Raw genomic sequence first — 14,573 nt, 5'->3', positions numbered from 1 at the left:
TTACTTGGAAATATCTCATTGGCAACCTCAATAAAGATTCTTGCTAAAGAATCTGCACACTGAGATTCTGTACCTGGATTAATTTTTGGAAGTGTTATAATTTTGTTTTTTATTAGATCTTTATATAAATCCCAATCAACATCATTAAGCTTATATTTTAAACGAGGAGAATAAGTATTATCTAATACTTTATTGTTATTATTGCAGGTTGGAAATGATAATAATAGTGGGAAGTGATCACTACCAAAAGTAGATCGTAATGGATCCCAGGACAAAGAAGATGCAAGATTAGGTGTAGTGACTGTTAAATCTAGAGCACTTGGGCCCTCGTCAGGATGAGAACGTCGTGTAGGACGACCATCATTTAATATACACAAATTCACTGAATCAAATATATCTATTAATGTGTTACCGTAACTATTAGAAGATAAGTAACCCCAGGAATCATGGCGACAGTTAAAATCACCAAGGATCATAAAAGGCTTCGGAAGAATGGAAATAATATCTTTAATTTCATTTAAGATTGCAGAAGAAGGATGAGGTATATAAATAGATACATAACAGATATTTTCAACTAAAGCAGCAATAATAGAAAAATCATTACTGTGAGAAGGAATAGAGAAGAGAGAAAAGGAAAGAGGGTGTTTCACAAGCATGGCTACTCCGCCATGCCCACCTACGCGATCTTCTCTGAGACATGAATAACCTCGAATCTTAAATAAAGATCCTGGTTTCAACCATGTCTCTTGAAGGCAACAGATATAAGGTTTATATTTATTTAATAAATAAATAAGATCACTTTTTTTAGGAGTGATGCTTTGACAATTCCATTGAAGAACTTTGTCCATTATTTGGTTTATAAATTTGAGTAATTGCAGAAACTAATAAGGCAGCGTTGGACGGTGAAAATTCATTCGATTGACTAAGAGATTTTATAAGAGAAATAATTAAATCAATTACTGAGGATTCCAAAGGATTTTCATTTTCTTTGTTAATTAATGCACATCCATTAGAGGGTTGGGGAATATTAAAATCCCTTAAAATTTCTTGGTGAGCAGATTTGTCATATCCTTTGCTAAGTGTAGGTGGAGGCTTTGGTTTAACAAAAACAGTTTTTTTATATGAAGTATTGTTTATAGCTTTAGGTGTTGAATGTTGATGCTGGGTTGGAAAAGTATTAGGAGTGATGTTAGGTGATGAGAGTAATGTATCTGCATATGAAATTCGAGAGACAGATGGATGTATCTTTGAAGCTTCTGAATAGGAAATACAGTTTTTAGCCATTGATTCCTTTATAGCTCTTTGTCTTTCATATTCTAAACATTTTTTATCAGTTGCAATATGGGAACCTTTACATAAACAACAAGATATAAAATCATCTTGAACAGAGCAGTTATCACAACTATGTCCTTGACCACATCTAAAACATCTTGGTTTAGATCTGCATTGAGATTTCACATGACCAAACCGACAACAATTGTAGCATTGAATAGTAGGATATATATACAAGTCTACAGTAAGAGAAGTGTAGCACATATATACTCGTTTAGGCAAAAACTGCCCATCAAAAGTAAATACCACAGACTCAGTACATTTAAGATGGTTTTGTCCATCAATCATCATCTTTCGTTTTATTCTCCTAATTTTTATGATTGGACCACAGCCAATAGGAACAGAAACATTATCTTTTATTTCCTCTTCAGACCACTCAGCTGGTACTCCTCTGACTATTCCTATTCTACTCACAGAAAATGATGGAATAAAAGCCTTATATTTTTCATTTTCTAAATTTTTGTTTTCAACAAAGTCATTTGCATCTTGGTACTTAGAAAAAGAAATAGATAACCTATTCCGGCCTATCCTTTTTAAACTTCCATTCACAATATTTTTAATAGAATTTCTTTTGAGAAAACGACCAAATGTAACTGGATGTAAAGTAACATTATCATCGGGAGATGAATACTGTTTCTGAATGTGTACAACAAAAGGAGCAGCATCTAATGAGTTATATAACAGCCTTGCAACAGGGGGCTGTGGCTGTTGTGGAGTGTCTGTGTTATTTTTTTGTATTGTCTCTACTACTATAGAAGAATTATTGCAGGAATCGACTTTGGAAAGAATTTGTTTGTCAGTAATGTCTACACATTTGCAATCACTTTCCTTAATATCTTTCTTATCACCACGGTGTTTTCGTCGTCTTTTATTACAGTGTCTGCATATTCTGGGTCGAGCTGACACTCTTTTACGGCCACTAGATGTCTGAGACACAGAACCATCTGTATCCATCGTGCTACCTTCGTCATTATTATAAATTGTCACTACATGACCTATATCAGGGGCTGTCCCCCCAGGATCATCCGGGGGGTCCATCATATTATAGAAAAGTGAAGAAAAGAAGACTTACCAATAGGATGAAATTTACACAAATTAACACTTTAATAAAAACTAACTACTAAAATATATGCAAACTACAACTTATCTGATCAAAATATCTAAATATTTACATGAAATTTAAAAATAAAATGAAAAATTATTAAAATTACGTGCGACCGATCTTAAGTTTACCGCCCCTTTTTTTCTGAACTTACCTTAGAATTTACTGTACATACTCTGTGGAATACAATTTTAAAGGTAAAATTATTTGTGGTTAGAACTGAACGCAGTGTTTAAATACTCTTTGCTTGGAACTTAGATTCTCTTTGATTATTTTTAATTTCTTAATTTCGTTGAGCGTACTGCGTAGGTACCTACTAGGTAGGTACCAATTCTTAGTTGGATATAAATTGTGCTATTTTACTCTGTCATTATGTGTGTTAGACCATTTTCATTTCAAAATTTCCAATAAATGAAATAGAGGTTTTATTTTGTCGAGATTATTTGCATCTGGTGAAAATTGCAATGGATAATGAACAATTTATTACGTTAGTGGAGATTAAGAGGGAAATTGAAGATTCAGAAGAGGATATACCTGGTAATAAAATGACCATATTTTCACTAGTGTCATTTAATCTCACAGACTACAATTTTCTATAATTTGTCCCTGTGTAATCTAATAAAGATGCGTGCAAACCGCATTGATGCCATTGGAACTGCATTATCTCTGTACTTTCATGGTAGGGTGTCTCTGTTGCTATTTGCAATGTATTGGAGTGTGTTCTGGCATTCAAGTATAAGGTAGTACAGATTTGAGCTTTAGTACTGGTTCAGCGTGTGCTACGTTTTTAGCCGTGGGTACGCATGAGGGCGGCTACTGCCACGCCTACCCTTCGTCAAATATAGGAACATTTCTTGAGTCTGCCACACTCTGAATTGCAACATGTCTAAAACATAGTTCACGATATATGATTGCTTTTTGCTTAAACGCTTCAAAAATATCTGTTGGCTAGGAATTAGATCAGCTCCTTGCCAGTACCGACTTACGTAGTAGCTACTGACCCTCCATAGCTAGGGGTTCCGGTCTACGATCCTCATAAATGTCCCTGTGGCAGTGATGTCGACAAGCTAAGACATCACATCACACATAAATGTAAACATGCCAAATCTATTTGAGCCGACTGGTATTGCTAGAGACCTGATGGTATTAGTTTGATTCCATGGAAGATGGGCCAGGTGCTGATATAAAATGCAACCTGTTCGAATGCTTTCCCATTCCCATCTACATGGAACCAACAACAGAGCTGGTGCGGCTTGTGAAGCGGCTGAAAAAGCTAAAGCATGCTAATACAGGGGTCTAGGCTTCGAATATGATTGCGTCTCATTTGGTTTCGAGCCCCTGGGTCTGTGGGGTCCTAGCGCTATAAAGCTTTTTAAGGAAATAGCAAATTGGTTAGTGTACACCACAGGAGATTGAAGAGCTGGCAGCTAACTCGGACAAAGAATTAGTCTAGCTATTCAAAGGATGCTGCCAGTATCTTCGGAACTTTGCCTAAAGGAAATCTTTTAATAATATATTTTACTTATTATGTTATACTAGTTGTTCCCGCCTGCTTTGCTGGGTGAATTTTAAAAGGCAAAAAATGTATCTTATTCATCTTATTATGTATTTGTACAATAAAAAATAAGTAGCGATAAACCATCTAGGATAAATTTCGCATCAAATGGTGGTAGTTTCATGTTGCATGGTTTAGTGAAAGAGCCTCAAACAGGCCATTTTTCATTGTATATATCTTTATATATATATTTCTTGTGTGCGTGTATATGTCACTGAACTCCTCCTAGACGGCTGGACTGATTCTAATGAAACATTCTGTGTGTATTCAGGTGGATTCGAGAATGGTTTAGATTCACAATTGAACTACCTCCTAAACGGCTGGACCGATTTTGATGAAGTTTTTGGTTGTTCCAGTGAATTTGAGATTGGTGTGTGTCTTCAGGTGGATTTGAAAATGGTTTAGTTTCACTATTGACCTACCTCCTAAACGGCTGGACTGATTTTGATGATTTTTTGTGTGTTCCAGTGAATTTGAGATTGGTTTAGATTCTCAATTCCGTCCATATAATATAATTCTCCTGCTCATCTGTATGTTAGTGAACTCCTCCTAATGGCTGGACCGATTTAAGATGTGTGTACAGGACAACGTCTGTCGGTTCCACTAGTATATTTATAGATTTTTTTAAGTTTAATTCTAGGTTATATTTTTTTTATCTCTGTTTAAGTATTAGGAGAAATACTTAACATCTCTGGCTACTACCATCTGTGTTACTCGGGTAATCAGGTAAAGAATCATTAAGAGAAAAATTTAAAGAAATAAACATTTTGACAGTTGCTTCTCAATACATTTTCGATAATGTTTTGTATGTTCATAAGCACATTGAGGAATTTTCTAGAAACTGTGACATTCATAATGTTAACATGAGGAACAAACATAAACTTGTTATGCCTACTACTCGGTTGGGTCGAGTTAGTAAGTCTTTTGTTGGGCGATGTATATGCTTCTACAATATGATCCCAGAAAATGTACAAAACAAATGTGTTACGAAATTTAAAAGAAAAGTTAAAAAATGTTTGTGTGGGAAAGGTTATTATAGCATAAACAATTTTCTTAATGACACCACGGACTGGGAATAAAGCGAACACCCACAGGCTCTTTAATTATAAATGTTTATTGTACGATATTACATTGTAATCCATATTGTATATTTAAAAAAAAAGCCCGCTGAGTTTCTTGCACCCATTCTTCTCAGGTCTGAGGCAGTCTCTTTTGAATGGGTCGTAGATTTTGAGGGTGGTAGATAAGTGATTTAATCCTATTTTGAATAAAAATATTTGAATTTGAATACCAAAACATTCTGCTTGGAAGATTATGTTTGAGTAGCTTAGAGTGGTTGACACTTCGAGTCACTAAAGAAGACTCAGACTGTGTGACATTATATATAAGTATAGGTAGATACCCAATGATACGTGTGGAACTGTCGGTGGGCGAATCCGACTTGCATTTGTCAGGATTTTTTTTCAAAATGTAGACCACAATACCAAGTTTTAGAAGAATATTACATAATTATTATTTACAATATGTAACTTTAAGATTTTTCAATATTACAGTACAAAATATTGATGATGATTGGGGCGCAAGCACATATCAAACTGATCCAGTCATCAAGCAGGAGTTCAAGGTGGAAATAGAGTGTGAAGAACAAGGATTAACTGATAATGAAGGTTTAATGATGACATTATATAATATTTTTTATGAGAAAATGTGACAAACAAGGTGTTCAGCTGATTGTAAGCGATACAACCTGCCCATTACACTGCAATTCCCATTCAGTATTATTGATTGATCCCAAAATCCTGAGTGGCATTCATTGACAATAAACAATTTGACTCTAAATCACCTATTAAAAGGTCGTTAAAAAATGTCGGAGCGGCATTGTAATGTCGAAGCAGTAATGTGTAAACATTACTTTTTTTCGGTCTGAAATTACTGGGCAAATGAGACTTAACATCTTATGTCTCAAGGTGACAAGCGCAGTTGTAGTGCTGTTCAAAATTTTTGAGTATTTCCAGAATCCTGAGTGGCACTGGATTGTAATGGGCAGAGCGCATCAATTCCCATCAACTGAACGTCCTGCTGGTCTAATTCCTTATTTTCATTTTAAAAAGTCTCTTAAGCCCATCAACTTAGCCGAAAAGCGTGTACACCTTCCTTAAAGGCCGGCAACACTCTTGTGATTCCTCTGGTGTTGCAAGAGACTGCGGGCAGTGGTGATCACTTAAGACCAGGTGACCCGTTCGCTTGTTTGTCCTCCTATTCCATAAAAAAAAAACTTCACTAGCTAAGGAGCCCTTCATCCTAAAACACAACAATACTTGCACATGATTGCTTCATGGCAGAAAGTAATAATAAGTATTTAAAAATTTTTATTACTTAATAATTATTGGATTTAAATTTTTAGCCACTAACCTGCCAGAGCATCCTGATGTTTCGGAGGTACATGACAAAGACAACATGGGACATGGTGTGTTCATTAAAGAGGAGGAGCGTAAAGATGTGATGGATGTGGTAGAGCATGAGGTGCCAGGTAATGGTCATACAATATTCTTTAAAATTAAATCAAAACGGCTTTTGTATAAAAATTTTACAAACAAGCTAACATCTAAGTAATAATCTAATATACAAATGATTTAAGTTTTCTTTAGTGTTAATTCCGCCAATATTTGTTTTTAAAACAATTCGACACGTGTTTCGCCTCTACACGAGGCATCCTCGTGCCAGATTTTGGCGAGACAACACGTCCTGAGAGAACACTAAAGAAAACTTAAATCATTTGTATAATTATGGATTTCCGCAAAGTAACGCCCAATTCAATAATAATCTAATATATCAAATTCTGATGTCATGGTGTTAAACTTTGAACTCCTCCGAAACGGCTTGAGCGATTCTCATGAAATTTTGAGTGCATATTGGGTAGGTCTGAGAATCGGACAACATCTATTTTTCATTCCCCTAAATGTTAAGGGTGGTCCACACGAAATTTTCATTTCATTTTTTTTTAATTTGTTTGATTATGTGTCAGTATTAAAAAATACATACAACTTCAAATTTTCACGCATCTACGATCAACAGTTACTTTTGTATCGCGATTTTAATATCGGCAATACAACATTTGCTGGGTCAGCTAGTATAATAATAATAAAGCTTTTTATTCAACTAAAAACAAACAATACAATTTCTTATATCTAACTACTAATATAAAATCCGGGTAGTCTCCTTTCTGTCCTTGGCAACCCTGCTCCAGGTCACTCCTGCAAATTGGCAAGATCGTCCTCCCATCTTTGGCGGGGTCTTCCCCTGTTTCTTATGCCATTCCTAGGATACCATTCTGTGACCTTTCTCTGACTCATGTTGTTTGACAAAGATATTTCGTATGTATACGTACAGGGAAATGGAATAATACGTAATTCCTTTAACAGCGGTTTAAATAACTTGTCAACGGTCACAATTCCGCTGCAACGTCGGTCGACGCCAGGGAGACATCTTCTTTTTTACAGAATCTTCATCCTCTCCTTTCATTTTCTATTATATATTATACAGTATGCAGGCATAGCCTGTACTATGGGTACAAGACAACGATATATTTAATACAATATACTTACTTAAACATACATAAATACATATAAACATCCATGACTCGGAAACAAACATTAAAATTGAAATTGCAATTCACGCGTCCCAATATAAGGCGATAAGAATGACTTATCGGGTATATTGGGACAGCTTCAGATTATTGACAGCTAATTACTGACAGTAGAAGTTAGTAATATATCTCTATCTGTAGATAGTATATTGTGAATGGCCGTTAGAATATAATAGTGTAATAGATGATAGACACAACAGCACAAAAATGTGTCACCAATTTGTATTACAAACTGCCAAATGGCTGACAGTTTACAACTTGTCTAACAAAATTGGTTACATTCACAATAGATTTGCTTTCCTTTTTTTACACGTTTTTTATTAGCTTTACCTTTAGTGGGAGGCTCCTCTGCTGGATTGTCGAAGATGCCGGCTAGATTACGGGTACCTCAACGTCGCCTATTTTTGCCGTGAAGCAATAATGTGTAAGCATTACTGTGTTTTGGTGTGAAGGGCGCCGTAGCTAGTGAAATTACTAGTCAAATGAGACTTAACATCTTATGTCTCAAGGTGACTAGCGCAATTGTAGTGCCGTTCAGAATTTTTGGGCTTTTCAAATATCCTGAGCGTCACTGCATTGTAACGAGCAGGGCGTATCAATTACCATCAGCTGAAAGTCCTGCCCGTCTCGTCCCGTATTTTCATAAAAAAATGTATGTATGTTTGTTTGTTTGAAACCGACTCATTCGGGCGCCATTTTGACCCACTTTAAACGGCCAGATTTCGATCAAACTTCGTAGATTTATCGAGGACCGATGACAATACATTAATTTGATAAAAGTATTCCATTTTCAATATGCAAATAAAAAAAACAAAATAAGATTTTTGTTAATTAATATAATTTTCATCTGTCGTCGATAAAATACCTGTTTCGGCTCATGTGTAGCAGATGAATTAAAAAAATATTTTTGTGTATCTATACCATTATACTAGTGTATGTTGATAATCTGAACATACACTATCTTTGAGCTCTTCTTCTTATCTGCAAACCGGATACGTACGCTCGTTTGTCCTCCTATTCCACAAAAAAAAAACCAACCCGAGTCATTAATAAATCATAATACTGAAGGTAAAAACTAACCCTCTTATTCATAATGGTCCGCTAACTTAAAACAGCCGCCAAGGAGTATTTTTTCTCCTTCTGACCTGGGCCAATAAAAGAAGACAGAGTGAGAATTAGTAATGCTTTAAGTTAGCAGACTATTATGAGGGGGTTAGTATCCCGTAGCACGAATTAAGAGGTCAAAAATATTGTAGTTGATAGAGCTTTAGTGCATGGTTATAATGTTACCACTATTATTACAAGATAATGCACTGTTCCAGAGAATCAAAACGGCATTATAACTTAACCTCAAATTATGACATTATTAAGGGTTGGGATATATTATGGGTAGGAAAGAGAGATACGCCTACAATAAGTTTCTAGCACTGGCCGGCCGCTGCCGCGGCACGCTACCCTCGGCTCGTGCGTTGTTGTAATTGTTTTAACATGACATGACCCAATCTATTTAAAAAAATAAATTAATGATTTGATAGAGCTTTGGTCCACGATTATAGTGCTACTACTTTTAGTATAAGGTAATTCAGAGTTTTCAAGAAAATAACGAAAAAACAATTCTAACCTCAAAACGGGTAAAACACTTAAATAAAGCGGTACATGAGCGCTAGCGTGGCTGCGGGAGGCTATTTTCTTGAAAACGGTGCATTACCTTGTAGTAAGAATGGTAAAATTATATTAGTGGACTAAATCTTTATCAACTACAATATTTATACCCCCCCATTCGTCCTACGGGATACTTATTCCAACCCAAACTGACTGGCAAGGCTTTCAGAGACATTTCAAGATATTGATATTATTTTCATCAGCCGAAATAAATTTATTATTCGTACGGAACGCTATGATGGCAGTTTTGACGTTTGTCCACTCATGAAGTTAATTAATAATTACCTTGAAGGAGCAAATTACTGTTCTTTATTGTCAATAGTGACGTGCAGTTATAAAAATTTATCGAATGTATAATTTTAGGGCACAAAATTTATTTATTACATTGATGTCCCGCGAACATTTATTTTTATAAGATTCTCATTATTGGTGAACTTATTTACCACAAAATACGGCATTTGTTTTTTTTTTAAATTATATCTAATACGATCGTCACATAGGATCGCTGGCCAGCACAACTACAACCTCCGGAAAACTCACGTCAATGCTCAATGCAAAACAAAGCAGTTTCGACTTGACGTTGCTTCGAAAAGTACAAATTGTGAGTGCTCTGCGATTGTGATATAGTTTTGACCTGGCTTTGGCTTTCGCATATTGATACTGCATTACTGTTGACCCTTGCTCGTTAATTTGGACTCTGTTGACGCCTTTTGTTGTGGATTTGGTCGATATGGCCGAACGTACGCAGAGAACTGTTCTAAACAGTCAGACTCGTGAGTTCGTTATACGCCTTTGTCAGGAGCGTGCGTAAAGGCAACTAGGCAGTGCCTACCTTGTTTTGAACTTTAAATATATCACTAGTGTTAAAGTTAATTTAAATTGGTTCCGCTATTTTATAACTAAACTTCTATTAAACACCCACTCATAAAATTTTTCCTTACGCTAGATACTAAATGCCTACGGTAAGCTTGGTTTGCTTATTCCAAAACTCAACTACGATTTGTTAGAACCACAGTGCCTACCTTTCTAGAAAATCAATGCCCGCCCCTGGCCTTTGTAACTATTTCGATCGTGAATCTCAAAATGGAGGGCCAATTTTACGTATAACGTCAGTGGTTGAACGCGAAGCTTATGCGCTTAATATTGGACAACGACTGGCACCGAAGAAAATAAACTTCACACACCAAAAAGGAGAAAACGAGCAAAACCAGTCGTAGGCATCGATATCTTTGGTGCCGATTTACGGAAGGAGTATCCAAAAAGAAAAACGTTAGTGCAATCACTGAAGGACGCTCGATTATTCTTCGGTGGGGAAAGTTCTTAAACGAAGATTTTGAAGACCGTTGGATTTCTATACAAACAATGTAACAAACGCAAAATATTGATGGAAAGATTTGATATCGATAAATAACTATTGCCATCAGGCAAGATATAGTTTTTTACGGCAAGTGAAATAAATTGAAAATTGGCAAAATGTTGTATTTTTGGATGCAACATGGCTTAATGCTATGGTTAGCATACGGTTTACAGTATGGTTACTGTAAACCGTTCTTGGACCGATGACACTGCAGCACCATCTACGTCCAAAGTTCCTGTTGGAAAAGGATCGCGACAAATTATATTTGTCACGCCGGCACCATCAACGGGTTTGTCGAAGGTTCTCTCATGGCTTTTGCGTCAAAAACCACTGGAGACTATCATGAAGAAATGAATGGAGAAAAGTTTACTGAATGGTTTACCTCAATGTTGTGTCGCCTCCCTGAACCATCTATTATAATTATGGACAACGTCCCATACCACTCGATGCAAATTGACAAGCCACCTGCCCAATCCCAAAAAAAACTGACATCGTCGCATGGCTTCAAAAAAATGGCTTAGATGCAAACATAAATATGTTAAAAGCGGAATTAGACGTCTTTTAAAAGAAAACAAACCAGCCAAGATCCAATACGTCATTGACAAAATAGCGTTAGAACATGGACACAGAGTTATACGGTTACCGCCTTACCATTGTGAATATAATGCAATTGAGTTGATTTGGGCTCAAATTAAGGGATATGCTGCAAGACGCAATACAGAACCCTAAATGGGGGTTCTGTATTGTATGCCACAACAAAAATGCTAAATATATTAGAAGAAGCTTGTGAACATGTGACTAAAGGAGACTGGGAAAAGGTTTTGAATAGAACTGTTAAATTAATAAGGGAATATTATGAAAGAGATGTGAAAATACATAATATTTTAGAAAACGAACTTATAATTAATGTAGGTGATGATAGCAGTGACGACAGTGAAATTAGCAGTATGGACGAATCTGATTAAATCTGGCCTTTTTTTCAAACTTCTTTTGGTCTCTTTTTGTATTCATATGTTTCTTATGTGCATATAAAGTATGTATATTCATTTTCATTCCAATATTCAGTTCGTTCAAATATATTAAGTAAACATCTGTACTTTTGTTTTATTAAACCTTTTTAATCGGATACTACTTGCAACAAAAACTAATTGATTTGATTATATTTTTTTCGAGAATAAATTGACATTTCACATAACTAGTATAATATGTCAAAACGGCCATCATAGCGTGCCGCTAGTATAAGTCACAAGGCACATGTAAAAGTCCTAAGTTGAGAAACATTAGACTGAACACTACACACTGCTCAGAACTCTCACATATTCAGAACACTACTATTCATACACTCTATACAAATACTTATTTAATAACTATGTACAAATAAAATTTTATGAACGATGCGAGACTCGAACTCACGACCTCTGGCGTTCCGTGCCAGTGCTCTAACCAACTGAGCTAGCCGTTCGAGTGACGTATCGTCATAAAATCTTATATGCTTTGTTCAACTCTCAGGTTGTGGCTTCATCTACAGGATCTACTTTACAGTTGATAGCCTGCTCAACCCCAATATATTCATTATTACAAACATTGAATAAATGATTATTATTATTGTAATTTTAAGTCAGTTATTTTTTGTAAAAACTTTTAATTATAATACAAAACCAACCGCAGTAACAATGTGATGTTTTTTTTTATGTTGCAGTTATAGCAAATTCAGGAAGACAAACAAAAGAAGGTAAATCAATACAAGAAAATGAGAAAATTGACAGTATTGAAGCTAGTTATTATTGTGAAGTAGAAATTGATGTGGCATGTGTCAAAGGAAAATCGACCCCCAATAATAAGCAACTAGGGGATGATCAAAATAAAGATAAAATAATTCATTCAGGTGAAAAACAGATAAACAAAAAAGGTGGTAAGAGTTTGAATAATTCTAGTAAAAGAAAAAAAAATACTGGTGAAAAGCCGTTCTCGTGTAATGTATGTGATAAGACTTTCAGTCGATCTGGTGATATGAAAATACATAACAGAATTCATACTGGTGAAAAGCCTTATTCGTGTAAAGTTTGTGGCAAAAGTTTTAATCATTCTAGCGATTTAAACAAGCATACTAGAACACATACTGGTGAAAAGCCGTATTCGTGTAATACATGTGGTAAGAGTTTTAATAATTCTACTGCTTTGAACAGGCATACCCTAATACATACGGATATAAAGCCTTATTCATGTAATACTTGTGGCAGAAGTTTTAATAATTCTACTGCTATGAATAGGCATAATAGAATACATACTGATGAAAAGCCGTACCCTTGTAACATATGTGGTAAGACTTTCAATCAAGCTAGTGACTTAAAAATACATATAAGAATACATACTGGTGAAAAGCCGTATTCGTGTAATAAATGTACCAAGAGTTTTAATAATTCTACTGCATTGTGCAGGCATAGTAGAACACATAATGAAGAAAAGCCGTATTCGTGTGATACCTGTGGTAAGAGTTTCAATCAATCAAGTGATTTGAAGATGCATAAAAGAATACACACTGGTGAAAAGCCGTATTCGTGTCATGTGTGTGGTAAGAATTTCAGTCGATCTGGTTCTTTGAACAAGCATAGAAGAATACATACTGGTGAAAAGCCGTATGCGTGTAAAGTTTGTAGTAAAAGTTTCGCTAATTTTAGTAATATGCTAGCACATAGAAGAACACATAATTGCGAATAGATATAAAGTAATTAAGATCGTAAATATTTCTTTAGTTTCAGTATATTAAAGGCCGTCGTCTGGTAAAGGCCTAGATGGAATAAAACATGATCTAATGATGGGATTAATCATTACTCCACAGTACTCAATACTGATATAACATGAGTTCTGTGTGGTGAATTAATGAAGTAAAATTTGTTAGCAACATAGAGTTGCAGGCGTTTATACCTCGCGAGCCAATTCAAGTTTAGGCATTTCTCTGTCACTGGTGGGGGGAGCGTGTACATCAATGTAAAAAAGTAACAAACATTGCGTGAGCATTTCAGATTACGGAAAAATATTAATCTGCCGTGTTGCATGGTGGTTGTGGCCATACGAAGGTGAAGACAATAGGGAAATTTTATAATAAAGAGCGTCATCGCGACGAGATGTACAGTGAACCCTATTGTAGGTCCTATTCAAAAGACTGACGATTTGCACGTGGCCAGAAAAGTTCAAATGCAAAAAATACGAGGACTTTACTGCCCCAATGGCCATCTGTCCGTCTATGTGCCCTGCCCACTGCCACTTCAGTTTCGCAATCGTTTGGACTATCTCGGTTACTTTGGTTCTCCTACGGATCTCATTTCTGATTCGATCTCGCAGGAAAACTCCGAGCATAGCCCTCTCCATTGCCCTCACATTTATATTTTCCTTATATAAACTTAATGGTAAGAAATTATTCATTTAAAACTTTGTGACTTTCCAATTTCCTCGTGTAACTCTCAAATTGTTAGATAATTGAAATGTACACTTTACTGCATATAATTAGCTATATTTACCTCAATCTGACGCGCTCGAGTTGTCCTAACGATCGATCCTTTTTGACTTATTTCTCTTGACCTTAGACCCTATATACAGGGCTCAGGTATGGTACTTGACAAGGTGTAAGTTTGCCCCTCTTCTCTTATTCTGAATAAATCTCACTCGGATAAATGCCAAAATCCCCGCTTGGTCTCCTCTACTATAACGTTTGGTAAATGGTATGTTTATGTCATGACCTATGGACAATATTTTGTAAGGCTTATGACAATTGTTAAGTTGACATTCTCCAATTTCGTTATTGCAAAGTGCAAAATAAATATTTGATGATTGATTTTATTGTGAAAATTGTTGTAAAAGTGCTATTTAGAGCTAAATAGAAAATTGTAAAACATGAAATAAAAATTTGCATTAAAAGCCA

At 35.5% G+C, this 14,573-nt stretch overlaps 1 protein-coding gene across 1 annotated transcript; it reads left to right on the top strand.

The window, feature by feature from the left end:
- The first annotated feature begins 2,898 nt into the window (after positions 1-2,898).
- Positions 2,899-14,573, top strand: LOC126974019 (zinc finger protein 239-like). Its single transcript, XM_050821391.1, has 2 exons — positions 2,899-2,971; positions 12,354-14,573. Exons 1-2 carry the CDS (start codon positions 2,899-2,901, stop codon positions 13,370-13,372), a joined length of 1,092 nt encoding a protein of 363 aa, XP_050677348.1. The 3' UTR covers positions 13,373-14,573.

The sequence above is a fragment of the Leptidea sinapis genome, chromosome 2 (assembly GCF_905404315.1).
Source record: "Leptidea sinapis chromosome 2, ilLepSina1.1, whole genome shotgun sequence".
Taxonomy (NCBI): domain Eukaryota; kingdom Metazoa; phylum Arthropoda; class Insecta; order Lepidoptera; family Pieridae; genus Leptidea; species Leptidea sinapis.
Note: the sequence above shows the minus strand (reverse complement) of the source record. Positions and strands in the feature narration are given on the sequence as shown.